This window comes from Periophthalmus magnuspinnatus, chromosome 23 (genome assembly GCF_009829125.3).
Source record: "Periophthalmus magnuspinnatus isolate fPerMag1 chromosome 23, fPerMag1.2.pri, whole genome shotgun sequence".
Lineage (NCBI taxonomy): Eukaryota > Metazoa > Chordata > Actinopteri > Gobiiformes > Gobiidae > Periophthalmus > Periophthalmus magnuspinnatus.
The window spans coordinates 15,790,716-15,812,053 of NC_047148.1; the positions used below are offsets into that span (position 1 = coordinate 15,790,716).

Sequence of the window (21,338 nt, forward strand, 5' to 3'; positions counted from 1 at the left end):
CATTTGCATAAAAAAATGCCCTGTCACCTCCTCTGCTACTATGAGCAGATGTCCTGTATCTCGTGCTCTACCTCCAAAGATATTCACTAAAATATTAATGCTTACCATTTCCTGAATACTAAAGTTCTATGGAGATTACTTGGCCTACTGGGTTGATAACACAGTAAGAAATAAAAAGGAGATATTGTGTTCACAGTTTTATTAGAAACAGGATCCATGTGTATGTACATCATCTTAAGACACTCTTGAAAGCGTTGTAGCTTTACGATTCACAAAACATCTCATAAATTAAGCATAAAAGTTGTTAGTGACCAAATAAATGAGATCCACTAAACTAACAACTATAGCCACAATTTCACAGCATCCACTCAAAAAAGCCACACACACGGTTTCATAACGGCTTCACTGCATATTTTTGTGTCTTGTTAGCTGACATTATTAAGACAATGCTTCCATTGATGTTCGTTTACAGTTTTTTGTATCTTCATTAAGTTCAATCTAGCAGACATGCAGTGTGTTGCACCTGACCTACAGTAAAAAAGATAATCCTTTTGTATTTTTAATTATCAATGTTTATTACATTATGGTCAATGGTGTAATTTTGCACAGAACCATCATTCTTGTGTTTGTTCTTTCTGGATTATTAAGATGATATAAAACACAGTCATGCCCCAGCCAGGCATCTCACAAGTGCATTTAACAGAATAAGTGTTGAGTGAAAAGCAGAAACTGAAACATTGATTTGTGATATAATGAGCAAGTCCTCATTTCATTCACAGCATTAAGTCGCATGCATCTCTGCAGGCTCACACAGACTGAACACTCCGTCATTCAGTGGGCACCTCCAAATGTAAGACAATAAGGCAGCCAGCATTATTTAGTATTGTTAACTGGATTAGATGAATATATGACCCAGTATGCAGTGCTTCCTTAAGCATCAAACAGAAAGGCACCTTTGTCATTCTTTCTGCATGGAACTATACAGTGAACTTTTGCTAACATACTTGAGTATGGCACATTACCTTCAACACATGGACACATGTACATTTTAATATAAAAGATTTTTTTTAATTCCCTATATCACTAAAATAAAAATGATAATTTGTATTTGTGTTTTATAACACAGCAAATAAGTTATAGAAAATAAAGGTTTGGTTGTCACCACTCTCCTTTATTCAACGTAAACCTTTCTCAAATTTCTATCTCACACAGCAACTTGATCTTGCTTTATTGTAGCGTTACATGACATGACTTGTGGAGTATCATTTGATGATGCTGGGGTAGTCCTAACACTGTCAGTAGCCCTTAGCAATGGGGCAGTTGTCACGTCACCATTGAAGAAGGATATATACTCCCCCTGAGACTCCTCTGTCTCACTCTGAAGCATACCGTCACTGCAGGACTCTGCATTGTACAGGACAGCCCCATTGGCCACTGTTGCTCCTTTAAAGTTGTAGTCATTTATGTTGTTATTAAGTAGCTTCTCAGATATCTCCTTGTAGCTGGCAGCAGTGGGGTTATGTTTACTTGTGGAGTTATAGTTGCTGTGCTCCCTAAAAAGCAGCGGGCTGGAGGGTAGGCTGTGAGCGTCGTGTCCATGATTGTAATGGGCAGAGCTCCTCTTCTGTTTGTCGTGACTTAAATCTTTGTGCTGTTGCACATTTGACAGCAACAGGGGCCGTTCCTCCTCACCAGAGGGGCTTAGAGCCACTGAGGGGACAGAGACAGCCTGGCTGGACAGAGGAGCGGACATCTCTGATGGAGGAGACCCCGGAGTACCAGGAGAGGGCACAGCCGATATATACCTACAACACAAGCACAACCAAAACACTACAATCATACACAGCAGATTGCAACAGGTAAAAATCAGATTCTAAAAACATTAAAACTATAATTATGATAAGAATAAGCAACGCAAAGTGCACAGTAAATGCTAGTAATATTTAGGTAGTTTTAAGCAAATAAAGGAGAAATACAGCAATGTGCCACAATATACCTCATATACCAGTAGAGCATGTAATGCATATGCTGACTAACTACTGTTGGTCTAGACACTGACCATTTACCAAATGTCTCTCGAAGCTCTCTATGGCTGTACTTGCACAAATTAAGTCTTAACACACCAAAGTACCTTTAAAAATAAATACAAAGCTCTATTTCTGAATCTCTGAAGCTATATTTTGGGCCTGATGGTAATAATATGAACAAGCTACTTTTTGAAAAGCCCCTTTTTCTACGGCAATTTGTTTTCTTGCAATGTAACTGCTGAAAGTAACGTAGTAAAAATATCGACCTCAATCATAAACATCGATTAAGATACATGAAGTAATGGCTCAAACAAAAACATGAAAAAGTTAAATACATCAATAAAGCCACAGCAGAGCAAACAACCTTTAGCCAATTCACTTAAGTCTGGAGTATGATTCATCGTTAACTCTCAAACAATAAATCCACCTTGATCTGCTTTTTTGTCTCTCATCCTTTTTACTCCCTGATGAGATCAATGCAGGGGCATGAGCTTGGTGACCAATCATTACCCTAACCTAATCACGGGACATTACTCAGCTGCTAGACGTTTACCTTCCTAGTTGTAATTGGTTTAGATTGCTAGATTGCTTTCATCTTTCCTCTCTGTGCAATTGTGGTATAAAGAACTAGCCATTTTTGTCCCTGTCCTTTAGTCTCTTAGTTTACATTCCACTGTTAGGTCACAACAAAATGTTAAGTAAAGTTAATGCATAGTTAGAGGTGGAAGATATATAGAAATTGTTGTTTTGGAGATGTAATTATAGACGACATATTCAATATTAAAATTTTGTACAACTATTAAAACTGACCTAAAAAATAGACAGAAATGACTAGTGTAATCTCACTAGAGCAGTGATATTTAAAATTTTATGGTCCATTTACATTTTGTGCTCAATTCGATCCTCAACCATGACATTTACAGGCACATTTAATATACTCCTGGTGCATAGTGAAATTATCATCTGAATATTGTTATCTAGATAAGAAAGTATTGATTATTGGAGATATCATCCACCCCTATGCATAGGTCTATTCTTTTTATTCTTTTTTAGCACTGGGTTAGTAAAAGAGCCATAGGGGGTCCACAGAAACCAAGCCAAAAGAAAAAGAAGAAAAAGTATTGAGTTAATGTCAGATGTGGCTGGTTGCTGATATGTTTTAGTGGGCTCACGAGAGTTAAAGATGAAGAGGTAAATTCCTGACCCATTTATGTGAAAATCACTTTGTCGATTACCTCGTATTTTAAGACAAGTCCCTGTCGGAGCTGGGTGTGTCTCTGCACTTCTTTGAATGAGGATTTAAGTCTCTGGTGCCGCCTGTGGCATAGAGACGACCCCGGCGGCCCTGTGTGTCACGCTGGCTACTCTCCGCCAATGACATCACCGAGACAGACTCAGTGTCAGACAGGACACTGGTGCTCCACTCATTACTCCAGCTGCGGAGACAGGGATGGGGCGTTTACATGGAGACACGAGTCAGAGAGGCCTCTAGTCCAGAACATTATTTTTATTTTATTCTTTGGGTTTTAATTCTGCATGGATGTGATTTAAGGATGTGAGCTCACTCAATGACTGTATCTTACTTCTTATTTAAATGTTTGGACCAGTTCAACTATCACTATCTAATGACAATAATAATAATCCCACATGTTAGCTGAGATTATTGTCTGCTTTTTACACACTAATTTATCTCTCCATACAGTGCCACACTTCTGTTAATGCACGTTGTAAAAACTGTGGCAAATCAAAGAAAAGCTTGCATGAGACAGCAGTCCCACTTAAATGTTTGGATGGCTAGCATAAACACTTATAGGGAAAATGAGTACCTTTGGCTGATGTGTGTGATAGCAGTGGGCTCATTGGCAGATAAGGCGCATTTGCTTGTGGAGACTGATGTTTCTGTGTCCTTCTCTACTGCAGTCTGTACAGCCTCTCCGTTGTTCTTCTGTTCAAAAAGAGCATGAATAAATACCAACTACACTGGCCTGACCATAGACTGTATGGGGCTGAGTCTGTTGGTGGAGGAGGCTTACATTAGGCAGCTGTAAGTCTTTTAGCGCCAGCTGAGAACTCGGGCGCCCTCTGCAGCTCACACCACTCTTTTTTTTTCTCCTGAGGCTTCGCTTCAGGCGATCATGGAGCTTCTTCCTCTCCTTCCTGGAACAAATTTTTTTTTTTTATTAATTAATTTATTTATTAATTTATGTATAGTTTTATTACATACATTTTCATGTAGTTGTGGTTAAAATATGATTAGAAAAGGTTGCTGGTCATTTTCTGCAGTTTTGCATGAACTATTTAACTATGTCTTTATGACTTGGGTCATTAAATGGTACCTCAGTATTTTTGCTTTGGTTTTTTCAACAGTGTTGTTGAAACAAAAATATAAAAGGGCAAATTACTTTGTTCTGCAGTAGGCAACCACACACATGATTCCAACTACCAGGAGGGCAATGCAGATCCCTGTAATTGTTAAAATACGTTTCTGATACAGCTCCTCCGCTTCTGAAAAAAGAAGACAATTCACTTTAAACCTCAACACAAACCTACAGGCCCAGCAAAATTCACAAGATGCTATTCTAGAAAACCTTGTGAATACAGATAGAACAAGTACATGCAGCATATATCAAGGACATTTAATAGATATATGCATTTACTGCTTGTGAATGCCTTTATAAACAGGTGGTATTATAATTTGAACATGCATCACATGAAAAAACAGTTGCCAATTTAGATTTGCAAAATTATGACATGCAGAACAACAGTGCAACCACCACTGAGGAAGGTATTCACCACACCTGACTCTATTTATAATTCTGCTGAAATGATTTAAACTATTAGGAAAGGAAAACCCGGACAATTAATGCAAGTTATTTTGTGCTTTGCCATAGAAAATACAAGGTAAATAATCACAGTATAATTAGTTTGTGTTAAACTGAAGTCATGAATCCTGGTGCCTTGGTTCTTTACTGTCAGTAAACCTGATGGTGCTGAGTCAGAACTTTTATTTGAACATGATTGCTGCGAAAATTAGACCTTATGTTAATTTTGACAAGGAAGACTAGCTTTGGAGATTTATCCATGAAAACAATCTGCCCTGCTCAGGAATTTAGGCCTCAATAGATTATTGGATATAATTCTCTCATGAACAGATATTTAAGTGTTAAACGGTTGTCTACAGTGTGTTACTACACAGACACTCTCACACAGACACACTCACACAGACACACTCACACAGACACACCCCCACAGACACACTCACACAGACACACTCACACAGACACACCCCCACAGACACACACACACACCCACATACATAGACACACACTCACACAGACACACTCACACAGACACACTCACACAGACACACTCACACAGACACACTCACACAGACACACTCACACAGACACACTCACTTAAAAAGTCTACAATAAAGAATGAAGCTGTAGCCACAATCACTGCTTAAAGAAAGGAAAAGCAAAAAATGTAGCTGACGGAGCAATTGCACAGAAATCGAGGAATCAGCAGGTTTTTTCTTAGCTCTGGTCAATGTACAGGGGACCTCATCACATGAAGACTTAATATAGATTCAGTAACTTGACACCCACACTGTCATTTCCTTTGCCTCACAATCAAGGTCACATCAGGGCCAAAATGGCTCCTGCGTTTAGAATATGACCTTCTGTGACTCAGGATTAAGATCTGGACACATCGCAGAATTGTGTCAATTCTTTGTTGCAGTTTAATGGTCTACAATTACCAACCTTTAGATTTTGCTGGGTCCATTAGTGTGCATGTGGGAAACCTTTATTTATCACATTTTTATAGTTGTTTTAAAGTGACCCAAGAAAGGGTTCTATACTACTTAAATTTTTTTTCACAATGAAAAGTCATCTTCCACCTTTTGGTAGAGGGAATTAGGATCTTCAACTTAATAATAAAGGATTGGAGCATGCCAATGATGAACATATATTTTAAAATATGCTGAAAATACACAAAACATTGCAACACCCAAACCAATGTGCAGGATACAAGGTGAAAAAGCACAGCCACATACCACAAGCACCATGCATTTAGTAAAAAGAGGAAAATAACATACTGTAAAAGCTGGCCATTACATAGTTTTGGCATCGATCACCAGTGAATTCATTGGGACACCTATGTAGAAACAGAAGAGGAGGGAGGGAGACAGAACAGACCAGATTAGTCTATAGAAGCTGTAAATGACCCACAACAGTCATCACTGGTGTTGGCAAGACAGGCCAGCTAGGCCAAAGTGTCTAGTCATAAGAGGACAATTTGCAGTTGTTTTGATGAAGTCCAATTAAATCGAATGACTTCACACAACAGTGAGATGTGCATGTACACACTTGGCCACTCAAGACAATATTAATGGTTGCTGTACTGAATGAAGTTATGGCTCTTCCATAAGGACACACAATGTATGAAACAGCTCTATGTTTAAAATGACGGCAGCCCAACCAGTGATTACCAGGGTCTCCCGTTTCCCATAGGTTCAACACTCCTGTAGATAACAACTGTGATATGCATGGAGTTAGTGTTATGATATGCCCTAAGTTAATGAAAATGGAGCTAAAGGGAGGCAGTGGCATTACCTGTACCACAGAGCAAACCGACCTGAGCCTGAGCGACTGGTGGCAATAATGTGATGAAATGCAATGTACATGCAAATTTCAATAAAGTAAAGACACCCATTAACTAAGATAGAACTGGACAGCCGATTCAAAGTTACTAAGGGGAAAGTCAGATTTTCCCTCTTTCTTTGTCAGAAACATGAGAGAGGTGAAACACCAGTAATGACATGTGGGGCTGAGATCAGGGTTCACATACGTTTGGATTTGAGACTCTCTTAAGCACAGCTCGTTCACATCGGTGCCCAGTGAAGCCTGCCAAGCACCTGGTTGGTGAGTAGAAAAGGAAACATATAAACAGCAGTGGAAATAGGCATCTTTCGTAACAATGCTTAATACTGTGAATGGGACAGGTATGAAGCATGAATGAATACTTGCCTATTACTTAAAGTGCAAATGAGAGGTTTTATTACTTAGTTTGGTATGATAATAATTGTGCAATCATTGTTTTACACTGGCCAAGAGGGAGTGTATGAAAGTTGAGTCAAAAATTAAAGAAAGAAATTGTAAAACACACTGATGACATAAGTGACATTTTACTGACAGTTTGAAAAGCTATAAATCTCATGAAAACTTTCAATCAAGGAAATACAAAACAAGATATTTTTAGCTGAATCTTAAATATAATTACGTAGTCCAACCTGTCATATGCACTTTAATTTTACTGTAATCTTTTAATTGATGCACATTTTTAGACATACAGGATTGAGATATATCAAAAGTTAAACTAAAACAACTAGACTTACTGGACTATAACCTTTTGTGCGGACGTGCCTGGACTAATTAGATCACTGCCCTGCGCTTCTGCTGTCCTCAAAAGAACTACTGCACCTTCATTAGATTTATCCACAGCTAAGCCATATGTGAAAATTAATTTAAACCTCTCTCTGAATCTATTGATCTAAGCTTCTCAAACTGAGTACCACTGGGGGCATGCAGCCTTCTTCTGATGGTATGAGGGCTCCTCTGCTGTTAGTCTTTGTTTAATTTAAAGGCCATTTTATGATGATTTTGGCCTCCTCTGGGTTACTCACTGTTTAGAGCTACTTTGGTCATAGTTTAGAGCTACTTTGGATCTGGCTTAAATCTTGTGCTTCCCGGAAGGCCATACCATTTGGTGGTGTGAAAATTTCAAAAAGCATTGCATTAAATGTCAAATGATCAATCTGTTTAAATAGAAGCATTAGGACCTCTATGAAATTCCAAAAGATCAACAATGCAACAACAAAACGTTCATTAAAATAGCCAAATTGAGCACTGAGACAAGGGCGGACGAGAGATAATATACCCAATTACCCATACACACTGTACAGTAGCCCCACCTGCAGAGGAACTTGGTGCTGCCAGGCATGATTTCGAGGGTGAAGCATTCGCCTCCATTTACGCAATAGTTTTTCTGGCTGTCGCTGCAGCGGGTCACATGGCTGGAGGTCTTTAATGTTGTGGTTGCGCTGGTGGTTGCTGTAAAAGACAGCCATCATTAGTGTAACATAAAAGGCTAAAAACACTGTGTCAACAAATACAGAGATTGTGCAGATTAACTACTAAGCACTTGAACCTCAAACAAATCTTGCATAAGGCAGGTTAAAGACTATTATGTGTCTGTATACAATGTCATTTGCCCAAGTAAAACAGAAATTCAAATATTCTTGTTTCTTATGTGGACGGCAGGAAGAACTGAATATTTTACTTTATGACAACTGCAAAAAGCATAAACCGGAGACTGCCTCTTCCTGAGATGTGAGTGTGGTTACTGCAGACAACATATCCACATTGATTAGGAACTCAGCATGGCATTCACATTCATGCAATAAGCCTAAATGTTAATGTAAACTCATGGCAGATCTTCATTGAAGAACTTAAACAGGAAAATTCTATTGTAGAAAAAGAACAAGAAGCATGCACCAGTCATATGTAGACAGCATCTAGCCAGTATTTTTCAGGGCTAGTTACAGCAATCCTATAACTGTGTGACCGTGACTCAGCATGAGTATGGCGCAGTCGATTCTGTCTTTGTTATACTTTTGACAGTGCAAAAAGGGAATACAGATTCCCTGCTTAGTCTGGAGCATCAGAAACATTAGCCTATTGAACAGTGATACAGGGCTGGAGAGGAGCCAGCAGGCCTCCCTTTCTCTGCTGATATTTGCAGATGCATCAGTTGACTGCAGTGGATGGAGTTTCTCTCACGCGTTACCAAGGGCAAATCCTGATGCACTGCACCAGCACACATTCATCTTAGCATGACTTAGGAGAGTCCCCACAGATGACTTTTTAAAGTAAAGACCAAGATCTAAAACCACAATTAGCCTGAAATAAGTGAGAGGTTTTTGACTATTGGTTACAGTACTGAAACTATTGATTACAATACTAACACCTATAATATTAATTCAAGGCTTGTTAAATGATACACAATATCCAAAAAGACAATATCACTGTCATTCAGTTACTACATCTGTAAACAGATAACCTCATCTTCAAGTGCAGTATTTCATTAAAAGGGGAGTGAAAGAACTCATTCTAAAGAGAGAAACAGGAAAATCTTCAAAGAGCCATTACAGTTAGACACAGTACAAGTGTGCCTGAATATGGCATCCTATTGATCTGTGGTGAGACACACCCTCTGCTCCTGAGGCCTAATGGCTCAAACAGCCACTAGAGGGAGAGGATCAAGTGAATCATTCACTTGGCCAACCCTCTATGCAGCCCCCAGTTTAACTTTTTCCCTAAAACATCTACAAGGAATATTCTGATTTTGATTTTAAGATAAACTGTTGTGTTACATAAACTAAGCTAAAACAACTAAAACTATTTCTTGGAGAGACTTCTTCCAAGCGTCATAATGTGACGTAAATAAAAAAAATATGCAAACATAGATGACAGTGAGTGATATCATCAATGTAAACCAACTAATATGTTGACTCATCCCGTAATCACATCTGTGACTGAGAGAGCTGAGGTTCACAGGAAACAAAGAGGACTCTGACCTGATGCAACAACCTCCCAGGAAACACGTCAAACACTGTGATCTTACGCTTGGAAAAATACTGTTTAGAGCAAACTGAAACTTCAGAAGATTCTGTCAGACTGTTTTGACAAAATGCCTCGACCTCTGCTGATTACTGTATTATAGTGAATTAATATTATTGGTTCAGTCATAAATGTAATGTGATACCAATATAGAAGATATAAACATCCCTGCCATTTCATAGTTTCTAATCAACTTAAAAATAAAACTTTGTTGTTTTCACATTGTTAGTTCAGTCATAGAAGTTATATACACAGAATTGAATTAGCAGGCTCATTCGGTACCTTCAACACCTACTACCTTAAAAAACACGAAGGTTTGAAGTGGCTTATTACTGAACTTGAATTTTTTACCTCTATTGCAACCATCCATTTGGTTAACATGTACTGAACTCTTCTATTGAATAAAATCTTGTAATAGTTAAAAATTTCTATTTTACAATTTAGATCATTCATTATGAAGCTGTGCAATCAATGCTCATGCCAGCTGACCTAAGTCAAGACCTGTGACATAAAAAGAACCCTGCATGGATGTCGTCTCACTTTTGGACATGTTGAATTTTAGTAATAGTATGCATTTTAATTTATATCTGAAGGTTTAAAAGGCTAAAGAGATGCTAGGCCATATTGTTTGTTTATTATTATTAAATGGAGATCTATAATAATAATTATGATTATGATTATTATCATGATTATTATTATTATTATTATTATTATTATTATATCATGAATAAGAATAAGAATTATGTATTATTTTTGGGTTTGATTTCAATTTTGGCACTTGGCGTTAATATGATTTGATTTTCACAGCAATAGTTGCATGGCAGTAAGTTGATTGGCAAAAGTGAGCAGTGACAGGGGCTTTGTGTTGGGGTGTATCCAGAGGCCTAAACTGTGCATCATCAAGACCAGTCAGAACAAGTACATGAGCACCTCAGATATGATCATGGGACATGTTGTCATCACTGTCACCTGTGAAAAAACTGCAACCTTTCTTATAGTTTTTGTTTGTCACAGACTCACAGCATAATACCGGAAGCCATGTGGAGACTGACCCTTTTAGCAGCACCTTATGAGCTAACTCACTTAGGGAGATGTAAATCAGCACAGATGTGACTACAACGGAGACATGACAGTGGTGAGCCGCCGCAGACAGTGGACTGTATTAGCGGCTGTGGGATGGACGACATCAATTAGCCTCCAGCCAATCTGACCTTGAAATGGAGATCGGCCCTCAACAGGAAGTCTCTCTGTACCACGAGTTTCAGTTTTTTCATGCATCATTTATTGATTTCCACTTTTTCTTATGACTGGAACCATGTGGTAACTTGAACACATAAGAGGGGCTACTATAATTTCTGAAACCAGCAAGTTGTACAACATACTTTCTGTGACAATGATAATCCATCCCCTGAGGTAATACATTTTGTGTAATGAGTACTATTGGCTTCAGTGTAATTTTTCAGTGGTTTAGTCACCAACCTCAACTACACAGTGCAAGTCACAACCTGTCTGCGTCAGGCAAAGTTCTGAAAGCTGACACTTCCTAAAACATTGCTCAAAAGCATTTACAAAATCAATGAGGAAAAGGATTTACATTTTTAGTATGTGGATGATAGGCTTCCCTTTGAGTATCACAAAAAATATCCTTCAAGGTTAGACAGGACACTTCTAGTGCAAGTGCTTCTGTCTTATAATAACTGCGGTCTGGTCTGAATGGCATAAGGAGAGTGGTACTTACATATAGTTGGGATGTCATTGCTGTTTAACCCCTGGGTGGTTTGAGCACTGGGGGTCTGCTTTCCAGGGGTGGTTTTTTCAGCATTAAATTTCATTGTCACTGAGGAGTCACTCTGAGTCACTTTAGGAGAGAGAGGCACAGACGGCCGCTGAGTAGATTTGTCCTCCACCAACACTTCAGGACGCCCAGAGGTGATGGGGACAGCACTGGAGGGAGACCGTGTCGACCAAGGCAAATGCGGAGGGGGCAAAGTCAATCCCATGGTAGGATCAGCTGATATAACGAAAGGGTCTTGTCCAATACGTTTAGGGTCTAAGTGTGTGGGTGGTTCATACTCAAAGATCTTATCCACAAAGACCCACTTGAGGCCAGCTGTACAGAGGGCTAAGCTAAGCAGACAAGCCAGGATGGGAAGGATGCAGATTTTCTCAGAGTGAAGGCAGTTGCTAATCTGCTCCATTTGTATGCACACACAGCAGGTCACGGCCAGGGCTCCAGCTCTCTCCTCTCCCTGCTCCTCTCCCTGCTCCTCTACCTGCTCCTCGTTCTGTCCAGAGTCGCCCTCCTGCGCAGTTTCCTCATCAATCCCCTCTTCAGCCTCATCAGTTGCCCCCATCTCCTCTTTCTCCTCTGGGATTTGTCCGGTATCAACAGTTGAACCGGTTGGGGACACCGTCCCGGCACTGATATCCTCCATTCCCTCAGTCATCCTTCCCGGCACAACGGGAAGGCTTTAGTAACTCTGCAAATATTAACTCAGAGCATCGCACTGTGGCCGGCCATCATCCAGTGCTGCTTCCATTATTATTAGCTGGGATTTGTGAAAAAAAGTTAGAAACGCTCTTGAGATTCACTGCCCTGACCTTGTTAACAGAAACACCCAGGGAGCCTTTTAAATATTAGAAAAAAAAAGCTCCGGATTCGTGCTTTCTTTAAGAAAAAAGCATGCGCCTAAAAATAGATTTGTCATAAATGCTGCAGATAAGAACAGAAAAAAACAAAATTAGAGGTCAATAAACCTTTGCATACTGCACTTGAGTGGTTGGACAGCAGTCTGTTACTCACCTGGGAACTTGGAGTGAGGATGTGGGGCGGACCAGCTGCAGAGGCTGCGGTTGCTGTGGTGTAGAGGACAGGAGGGCCAGGCACTGCAGTGGCACAAGGGACATGCTGTCTTGTCTGTGGAGCTCCAAGCAACAGAAAGGCTGAATCATCAGGGATAGGCAGGTGCCCGTCCGCACAGCACCAGCCACAGAAACAGATGAGTAAGGAGAAAGAAAAAAAGAGCATGTAGAGTGAGGAAGAGGAGGGCGGGAGGGCTGCAGCAGCACTGAAGGGCAGACGGGATACTCCCCTTTTCTAGAGCTCACTCCTCCTCTCTCTTACTCTCAAAGTGGTGTGCAGGACAGCCTCTGCTGCCTCCTCCCTCAGTGCTGCTCTTCCTCCTTTCCTGTCTACTGCTATACTCTCATTGCAGACTTCTCTCAATCCATGCACAAAGCATCCAGCTAAGCAAGTTCCAACTTGATCCAATTAGAGTCCGTGTCAGCGAATCACAGACAGGCTATAGCCATGGCCACCCCTCTAGCACCACTCCCCATTGTGCTACTGGTACTATAGGGTGTGTTTTCTGTCAAGGGGAAGGAGCCAGAGAAGCAGACATATGATCTGTCCCAGGAGACTGCAGCCATTGTGCTCTACTCCTTTCAAGTTATTAGTTTAATAATGTCCATGAATAATAATGAACTTCAAATACATGATGCTTCACCTGCTCAATAAGTTGATGCATATTCATATTCACACTTTAGCAATAACTATATTAATTATGAATGTATGTGCAAGTTGGATATATTTTATACAGAATGCAAAGATTTCTTCATATTGAAAGCTATCTTTTGGAATAATAAACAAAAATAAATGGTAATAAAACATTAATGTCAAACATTAATGTCCACACTCCAAGTTTATCACAGAGCGAATAAATGTGACAAAAAGCCCCCAGACCGACCATAAAGTCTCAAGTCCCCAGCCCCCAAACACACCTCCATAATAGGCTCGCAGGACAGTGCACGTGCTTAAATAAGATGAGGACGAGCAGAGGTCAGGTCACTGCCACACTGAATACTGACACCAGTGTGACCCTTTCCAATCCTCAGACAGAATTAATACCAGTAATGGTATCTGCCAGAGAGCACTTCCTGTCAGACTCCCTGAATTAGGGACCTGCATATTGATTACCTTCTCAGCCCTTTCACTTTATTTTCTTGGGTCCTTTGTTTGGAGGGGGTGTATGTTGGAGATGTATTTCTCACATGACACGTGCTTGAAAACAGGTTCAAAATAAATTAATATAATATACATAATATGTAGCCTACCATGAAATGCTCCCATAGGAAAATACAAACTGAATCCTATACAGGCCAACATATATATAAATTCTATAGGCCTAATTTAAAAGCGAATTTGTTACTTTTTCAGGTCCATGAAAGCTCTGCTGCCACTTACCTTGTTGGCATTACTTGTAAATTAGCAACATTGGAAGATGAATAACAAGTAACTTTATAACCTCTAATCAGCACTTTTGCTCTGCAGGTGAGTGTGGACTGATGAGATGGCTGTTGTGAGGGGAAAAAATATTTTCGATCGCCCTCTGGTGGCCATAGTTTAATACAAAAATACAAAATCGTTCTTATCCTGTTAAAAGCATTGTAAAACAATTTTAAGTCACATTAGAGTGACAGAGAAGTGAATTAATATCAACACACGGTAAATGTAATGCAACTTAAAGAGTGGTCTGGAAATGTTCATTATTATATTAATTGAAAGTAACTACAACGACAAAGAAATTGGTATATTTAATTTATAAATTAATTAGAGTACCTTTCGACATCCACAGTCCCTTTGTCTATCCTAACATTAGTAAAATGCTTTGATAAAATACTAAATATAAACACATTAAATACAAACAGTGTGAGTGTAAACATAACAGCCAGACAGCATAAAACATAATTAGAAAGACAGAAGAGAGAGAACTGTATACCACAAGCATACAAGATGGCTTTGTGCATTACAACATGAATATACAAAACATTTGTTCGGAAGGATAAGTTAGAATTGTAAATAAAAAAGCATACACACTATCCTGGTTCTCGTCAATGCTTACGTGACATTACTAAAAAGACAACTTTAATATCGCTAGCTAGTCTGTAAAATGCAAAGTGTGTGATTCCAAATATCTTGCACTGCACTAATATTCATGAATGTGTGTTAATTATTATAGGCACAAGTTGGCATTGAGGAGAAAAGAGGATGTTCAAACAACAAGATTATAGATTTCGAAGCATTTTTTCACCCCCAAACATGACCTTTAACATGTCACCCAACCACAGAGTGTGTCTGGTAAGTCTAATCCTTTAATCAGCCTCTAAGAGCCTGAGGGTCTACATGAAGAACTGAGCCAGAAGGTTAGCCATTCCCAGCAGAATCAGAAAACTGTGGAAGACGGCAGATGGCCAGGTGAGTGTTCCTTGTCGATGAAGTGAGATCATGTGGACCAAGGCAGGGAAGATGAACACCAAAGCCAGACCACACGTGGCACCGGAAAATCTACAGAGAAAACACAAGTGAATAGACAGTCTCTACAAGTCACACTACAGTACTTGTCATTGGGCAGGTCTACTTCTTTGGACTCCTGTGTAGTTTAATTGTAAGTATTAAGTGCTTACCTGATGATAGAGCCAATATTGGGATAAAACATCGCAGTAAGGACCCCTGCTCCAACAATGAAGACATTTAGCAGCAGAACATGAAAGAAACTGGAAAAATAAAGAAAAATAATAACTAATAATGCTACACACCCATTACAGTGTTATCAGGTTAAAGCCAAATGAAACACAATTATATAAAACAAACAATGTATGGAATACACAGCTGAAAGAATGAAAAAGATTCAGTTTGCAGATGGTTTGTAACTTTAAAATAGTTTCACTGTTGAAGTGTTACCTGGGATAGTTGTTCCCAAAGAACTGGCTCATCACTTGAACACGCACTAGATATCCCAGAAGGGGGTATACTGTTATCATTTGAAATAACAGAAATGCCCGTGCTACAAACACCATCACATCACTGCTGGGGAAATTATCTAGAAAGTTCTAAAGGAAGGTATGCAGACAGACATAGTTTTTGTAAGCACTTTTGTAATCATCAACCTCATTGACAATGTATACAAACTAAGTGTACTTTGTACCGGTTCAATGCATTCTTTGGTTAAAGGAGGAGAGGGAAAAGCAGAAAAGATCAAAACCCCCACGTAAAGATAGGTCAGGCCAACCAGGAGGTAGGCCACAGAAAGGTCTCGCACCTAAAACAAAAGCACAGATCACCCATTTAAAGTATGCACAACAAATATTCACAAATAAACTGGTCAGTGCCACTCACGTTGTTTTCTTGGTTTTTGTTGCTTTTCATTAAAGTGATGATACAGTTGTGAATAAAAAAAGCCAGTGTGAGAACACCAGTCAGTTGAGGAAATTGAAGTCTAAACTCTGGGAGGAAGAAATGTAAATTTATTTTTTAGAGATTAAGGATTCTAGACAATCCTGTGCAAATGTAATGAGAAAATAAAAGTTTTTACCTGGAACAAAAAACTGTGTGTGATCAAACCAGTGGAACTCCAAGTGAAAGCCAAGGCGGAAAGCTTTGTAAGTGACCAGTGTAATGAGGTAGAGAACAGAGATTGTGCCTACATAAAAAACATTTTTAAGAATTATGATACATTTAAAACTATAGAGTATCCACATAAATCTGTATACCCAATGTCTTACCCAAAAAAGTAAATCTTGCAAAAAATGAAGCAGAACGAAAGCAGAGTAGTGGCAGGAGGAGCACAATTAGATACAGAGGGATGGTATGGGTCTTGCTCCACCAATGTGCAAAAGAGGTGTCATCAGAACTGTTGTTTGCATTTTGGTCCACAAACAATGAGCTAGAATTTGAGTCCGGATAATTTGGGAACGGGCAGATCACTGTAAATATATATATTTTTTATTAGGCACATCTTATATTTGTTTATACAAAGAAAAACATTTGGCTTTTTACCTTTGTCGGAACCATTTGTTCCAAATTCATGGTCTGACACATTGACATGGTGAACATAGTCTAAAAAAAGAAAAGTTTATAACAGTATTTCAGTAGAATGAATGTCCAGTGGGACTAATTCTGTCACTTACTGTAGATAAACTGTCCACTGTTAAAGAGAAAGTTGGACATAAGAACCCAGTAGACCACCATGGCTCCTATTAAAGAAACCATTGAAAAGAAAAGACTGGACCATTGGCCAAACTTGCCAAAGTAGTACCGACAGACATCAGGGAATTCCCAATCCGATGTATCTATATAAGCTGCAAATTAAAAAGACAATTATAATATCAAAGAATACAAAGCAAATGACGTAAACCATATGAAATAGTGCATTACTGCCAACAACACTATTTGGGCATAATAATGTTAAAAGACAGTTAGATTCATATGCTTCTTATAATTGTCAGATGGATTAAATTTATGAAATATGTACAGTTGACATACAATGTGCTTGTTGGATAAAAGTGAATATCAAGTTTTCATTAAAACACTCATTAAGAGCATGGAGGTATAGTTATAAAATATGATTTTAGGAATAAGGTGAAATGGCTAGTGGAAAACAATTGAACTCACGGATAGATTTTGGTGATTTGAGCACAATGTAACAACAGTACAGCAAGAGCAGACCAGTGAAGATGAGAATAAGGATCCCCATAGTGAAACCAGCCTGGCGATAGTGCACAAATATATGTATAATTTGGTCACACTATGGAATTGCAGACATTTTACTTGGCCAAGTGTCTTATAACCTTACCTGTTTTATGCCCCATGGTATACTAAGTATAGAAGTACCCATCATTGTGTTCCATATAGCAAATCTGAGAAGAAAAAGCATAATGAAAGCTTTATTAAAACAATTAACAAAGTATATGGATAATGATTCCCTTTTGATAAAAAACGTGGCTCACATAGTAATTATACTGGGGTTTTTAGATGATTGGTCACTGCTGGTAACCTTAAAAGCCGTCCCCAGAGGGCTGTAGATGTAAATTTCTTCTGGTCGTGGGATCACATGATTTGGAGGACTCTGGAAAGATTGGCAAATAGATTAGATGTACATAATAAATCCATGTATAAAATAAATACCATGTTCTATAAGCCACCTTATCTAACTTTCAGTGTATTTGATTTCAGTGTGTTTATCAGTGTGTGTGTGTATTATATTATATTATATTATAAAACTATTTGTTATTATAGTGGATATATGTTTAGAGATGTTTATAGAGTGCTGAGAAAGGCACTGACCAGAAGTCTATCAGAGGAGCCGGTCAGTTTGCTGTAGTAATGCACTCGACTATTGAGAATGGCGGCTTCAGCAGACACCCTCTCCTGCGGGTCATCAGCTACAATGTTCCTGGGCTCCACGTGGAACGGTCTGCAGGAATTTATATTAGATTTATTTACAGTTCATAAGGCTTCAAATGCAGCTTGTGAGTGTGAACTTCATAATACATTACGTGAAAAAGACCTCATTGGGTACTGTGAAATACCTAACTGGATTAAAACACAGAAATGCTAACACGGCTGCATGGTGCTAAAGCACACGTACAAAGTTGACGTTTTGGCATTTGCTTGTCAAGTCACTTCCTGGAAGCTTACTCACTAGAATGAACAAAGTGTTTACTGTTCATGGCAAAATGCTCCCACAGTGATCAAGGTCTGGGCAAGTAAAAGTGTTTACGCTTCACAATATTTATTTGAATTATGAATAATTTAAGGATAATCAAAGCGAAAAAATAATAATAATAATAATAATAATTAATCTACACCTGTTTAAAATAAGCAGTGAATACCCCCAAGCTTCTATATACTTAAATGCCAGCAGCCTGCCATTTACATCGGACCAAAAGCAAAGATACTGTTTAGACGCTCATTTTTCAATGGCCTTTTCCTTCACAGATACATGGAAACAGTGAACATGATCAATGATGTCTGTGTAATCTCTCAGTCATCCAGGTCTGATGCATAATAAAAACTGAAAGTTAAATCTGTCAACTGAACAAAACATTGTAGGAGTGAAGACATTTCACTAACCATCCAAGCCGCTTCTTCACTTCAGAACTGAAGAAGCGGCTTGGACAGATTTACCTTTGACTTTTACCATGATCAGTGATGTGTCATCAGGACCCACCTCTTGACTTTTATGTCCAGAGAGTCAGTGGAGCCCCGAAGAGAGCACTCTCCCGTCTGCTCTGAAGCCAGCAGTGGTCGGCTGTCATCCTCCATGATGGATCAGACTTCGACTGTCACAGGTCGCATCACCTGACACAAAAGTCATTCAGTCATATAAAACACTAAGACTTTAAGCTCATAAAAAGTTGCACAAGTTGTCAGTGTTGACAAACATTACGATGCAAATAGGTCTTTGTTTCTTTGAATAAAGTATACCTAAGTATGCCAAAAATGTGATTTTGTGGAAAAAGCAAAGAACACAGTGAAAGCACGGCACGTGACATTTCACTTCACATGAATCTAATATTCAAGTCTAAGTTCCTAAAATCAAATGTAGTTCCTAGCTACATAAAGCATTGTACTTTAATGTACTAGCATGTGCTTATATGGCCATTAGTCGACCTTAGTCCTCTAAAGCTGTGGAAGAGCAGTGCATTTAATAAGCAAAAATAATTAGATTTCATGCTGTGGTTGTCTACATGACCATGACAGTAAATAACACAACATGTCTAATCGCTTTGTCACAGCTGTTAGTTTTAGCAGTCTTATAATAAAACAAGATTGGCAGCCCATACCTTGTAAAAAAGAAGCTTCTCTTTTGTATGCGTTAACTAATTTCACAACTCATTTCACATTTGCTTTGTCAGCAAATGGTAAAAAAAAAAAAAAAAAAAAAAACCTGTTGTTTAGCAAAAATAAAAAGAAGTCCACGCAGCAGAAGTAGTCAGGAAATGCCTTTGACTGTCCAAAGCACAAACCGCACTTTCAGGTTTGAGTAGACACTGGCCGGATACTTGAGGAAGTTCTGTGATAAATAAAATTGTGGAAGTGCCGGACGCTATTTCCCTTTCATAACAAAAGTGTAGTTTTAATGGAGCCTTTTGTTTTTATTTCCTCCTGTCCTTCTTCTTCTTCTGCGCTTTTCAATCTGTGCAGCAACTTAGCGCCATCACGTGGAGGTCTGCTCGCACGTGACTGTCCCCGGACACTTCTATGGGAGATTTTTGGTTGGAAATCCTGAATTATTATTGTCCATTTAGTATTTTTGACAAGATCTAAAGTTGATGAATACTTTATTCGCTTTATTGATTTACTACAAAGAACATTTGTTATTCAATTATTAGAATATCAATATATGTGTTGATTATTATGCATATATAGAGGGTAAATAAAATAATTAAATGAATAATAATTAAAGTATAACAAAGAAAAAAGGCCTTGGGTAATCCTATGAAACATTTAATGAACAACAAAAAATAATGACAATCAGTACTACAATAAACAGTTTCCAATGTCTTTATCATCCAACAATCAGTGCAATTGTCTCCAAACTCATACAACATTGACCATTTACTAAATAGTTTCTTTACCGATAACTCTTCCACATAAAATATTGAACACATAAACATTTGAAGAACCATGAGTGCAAAGTGATTAGATTGTCTATAGATCTTTAGACCTTTCTCACAAAGGCAGTGATGTTGGATTTGATTCTTTAGTTGGTGGCATGTCCAATGACAACTTACAATTTCACTGGCACCTTTATGAAAATGATCAGATATTGTCAATTTATGGAAAAACAACACAGATACTTTCTTTAAGACTACGCAGACATATCCTGCCCTTCGCATTGGTTACAGATGTTGGAAATTTCTTAAGTTAATATAAAATCACCCTTTATATTGAAGTGATATAGCTCTTAAGTTATTTGAAATAGACCACCACTATCACAGATGTTTCCAGCTTGTGTTAAAATGCCACTTCCTTGTGATGAATTTCAAAGAATGATCATGTGCTTATTTGTGGCAATCCTGAAATCCACCTTTTCAGACCGAGATTTCGGGTTTTAGGTTTTAGGGAATGAACTGGGCATTTTAATACAAGTTGAAACGTTAACATTTCCGACATCTTTGGAAAGCAGCACTATATGGAAACAGCAATAGGACATCAATGTGATCTTTTTTCTTCCTCTTGGCATGCATTCAGCTGGGGTCCATAGAAGCACCTTTATGTAACGTAGCACCATTTTTTAATATATTCCTATATATTTAAGTATATGGGACCCATCCCTAGGCATGCACACACTCTAAGACTTAGTTTTCTGGTTGCCATTTCTAAAATTTGTTTCAAACAGTACAAGGCAAGTTATGAATATCCATACAGTACTTTACATGTAGAAGATGAACAAATACAGTTTACATTAAAGAAAGTGCTACCGTACAAAACTTTCTTTTTAGCCTTACTCTAGAGGACTAATAGGACACACCAATGTATTACATTACATTTATGTATTTATACACCTTTTCACATTTCAATTTTCATTTAAACTCTTTTTAAATGATACTATTTCAAAACTTAAATGATTTAAAAAAGAAAAAACAAAACATGATATTTTGTTAGTTTACATTCACATCACAAACACAAAAATTTACAGTAAGACTTTGTAAAAGTTATTGTCATCCCAGACCCAGCTGTGGCATCCAGGTCAATGAGGAGCAGTTATAATTAGCTTGAACAAGATAACTGCTAAAACAAAGCACATGAATGAAAATATACACTCTGCAAAAGTGCTTTAAGGCG

At 38.4% G+C, this 21,338-nt stretch overlaps 2 protein-coding genes across 4 annotated transcripts; both read right to left on the bottom strand.

Annotated features, from left to right (window-relative positions):
* Window positions 1-192: 192 nt before the first annotated feature.
* On the bottom strand, window positions 193-13,195 carry nrg1 (neuregulin 1). Of its 2 annotated transcripts, XM_033989098.2 has the most exons (9): window positions 12,513-13,195; window positions 11,448-12,422; window positions 8,002-8,140; window positions 6,127-6,185; window positions 4,430-4,532; window positions 4,061-4,184; window positions 3,854-3,972; window positions 3,263-3,463; window positions 1,697-1,805 (listed from the first exon to the last, which is right to left on the bottom strand). In XM_033989098.2, exons 2-8 carry the CDS (start codon window positions 12,154-12,156, stop codon window positions 3,271-3,273), a joined length of 1,446 nt encoding a protein of 481 aa, XP_033844989.2. In that variant the 5' UTR covers window positions 12,157-12,422; window positions 12,513-13,195; the 3' UTR covers window positions 1,697-1,805; window positions 3,263-3,270. The 2 variants fall into 2 exon arrangements, with proteins under 2 accessions (XP_033844988.2, XP_033844989.2); XM_033989097.2 differs by lacking the exon at window positions 3,263-3,463 and having other exon boundaries at window positions 193-1,805.
* A 1,089-nt stretch (window positions 13,196-14,284) lies between these two features.
* On the bottom strand, window positions 14,285-19,683 carry slc38a9 (solute carrier family 38 member 9). Of its 2 annotated transcripts, XM_033989095.2 has the most exons (15): window positions 19,334-19,683; window positions 18,718-18,848; window positions 17,832-17,961; window positions 17,495-17,613; window positions 17,341-17,404; window positions 17,160-17,253; window positions 16,676-16,846; window positions 16,545-16,604; window positions 16,271-16,471; window positions 16,081-16,188; window positions 15,885-15,991; window positions 15,694-15,807; window positions 15,450-15,598; window positions 15,173-15,262; window positions 14,285-15,053 (listed from the first exon to the last, which is right to left on the bottom strand). In XM_033989095.2, the coding sequence occupies exons 2-15, from the start codon at window positions 18,810-18,812 to the stop codon at window positions 14,888-14,890; spliced, it is 1,668 nt and encodes a 555-aa protein (XP_033844986.1). In that variant the 5' UTR covers window positions 18,813-18,848; window positions 19,334-19,683; the 3' UTR covers window positions 14,285-14,887. The 2 variants fall into 2 exon arrangements, with proteins under 2 accessions (XP_033844986.1, XP_055087461.1); XM_055231486.1 differs by lacking the exons at window positions 17,832-17,961; window positions 19,334-19,683 and having other exon boundaries at window positions 14,328-15,053; window positions 18,718-18,853.
* Window positions 19,684-21,338: the final 1,655 nt, after the last annotated feature.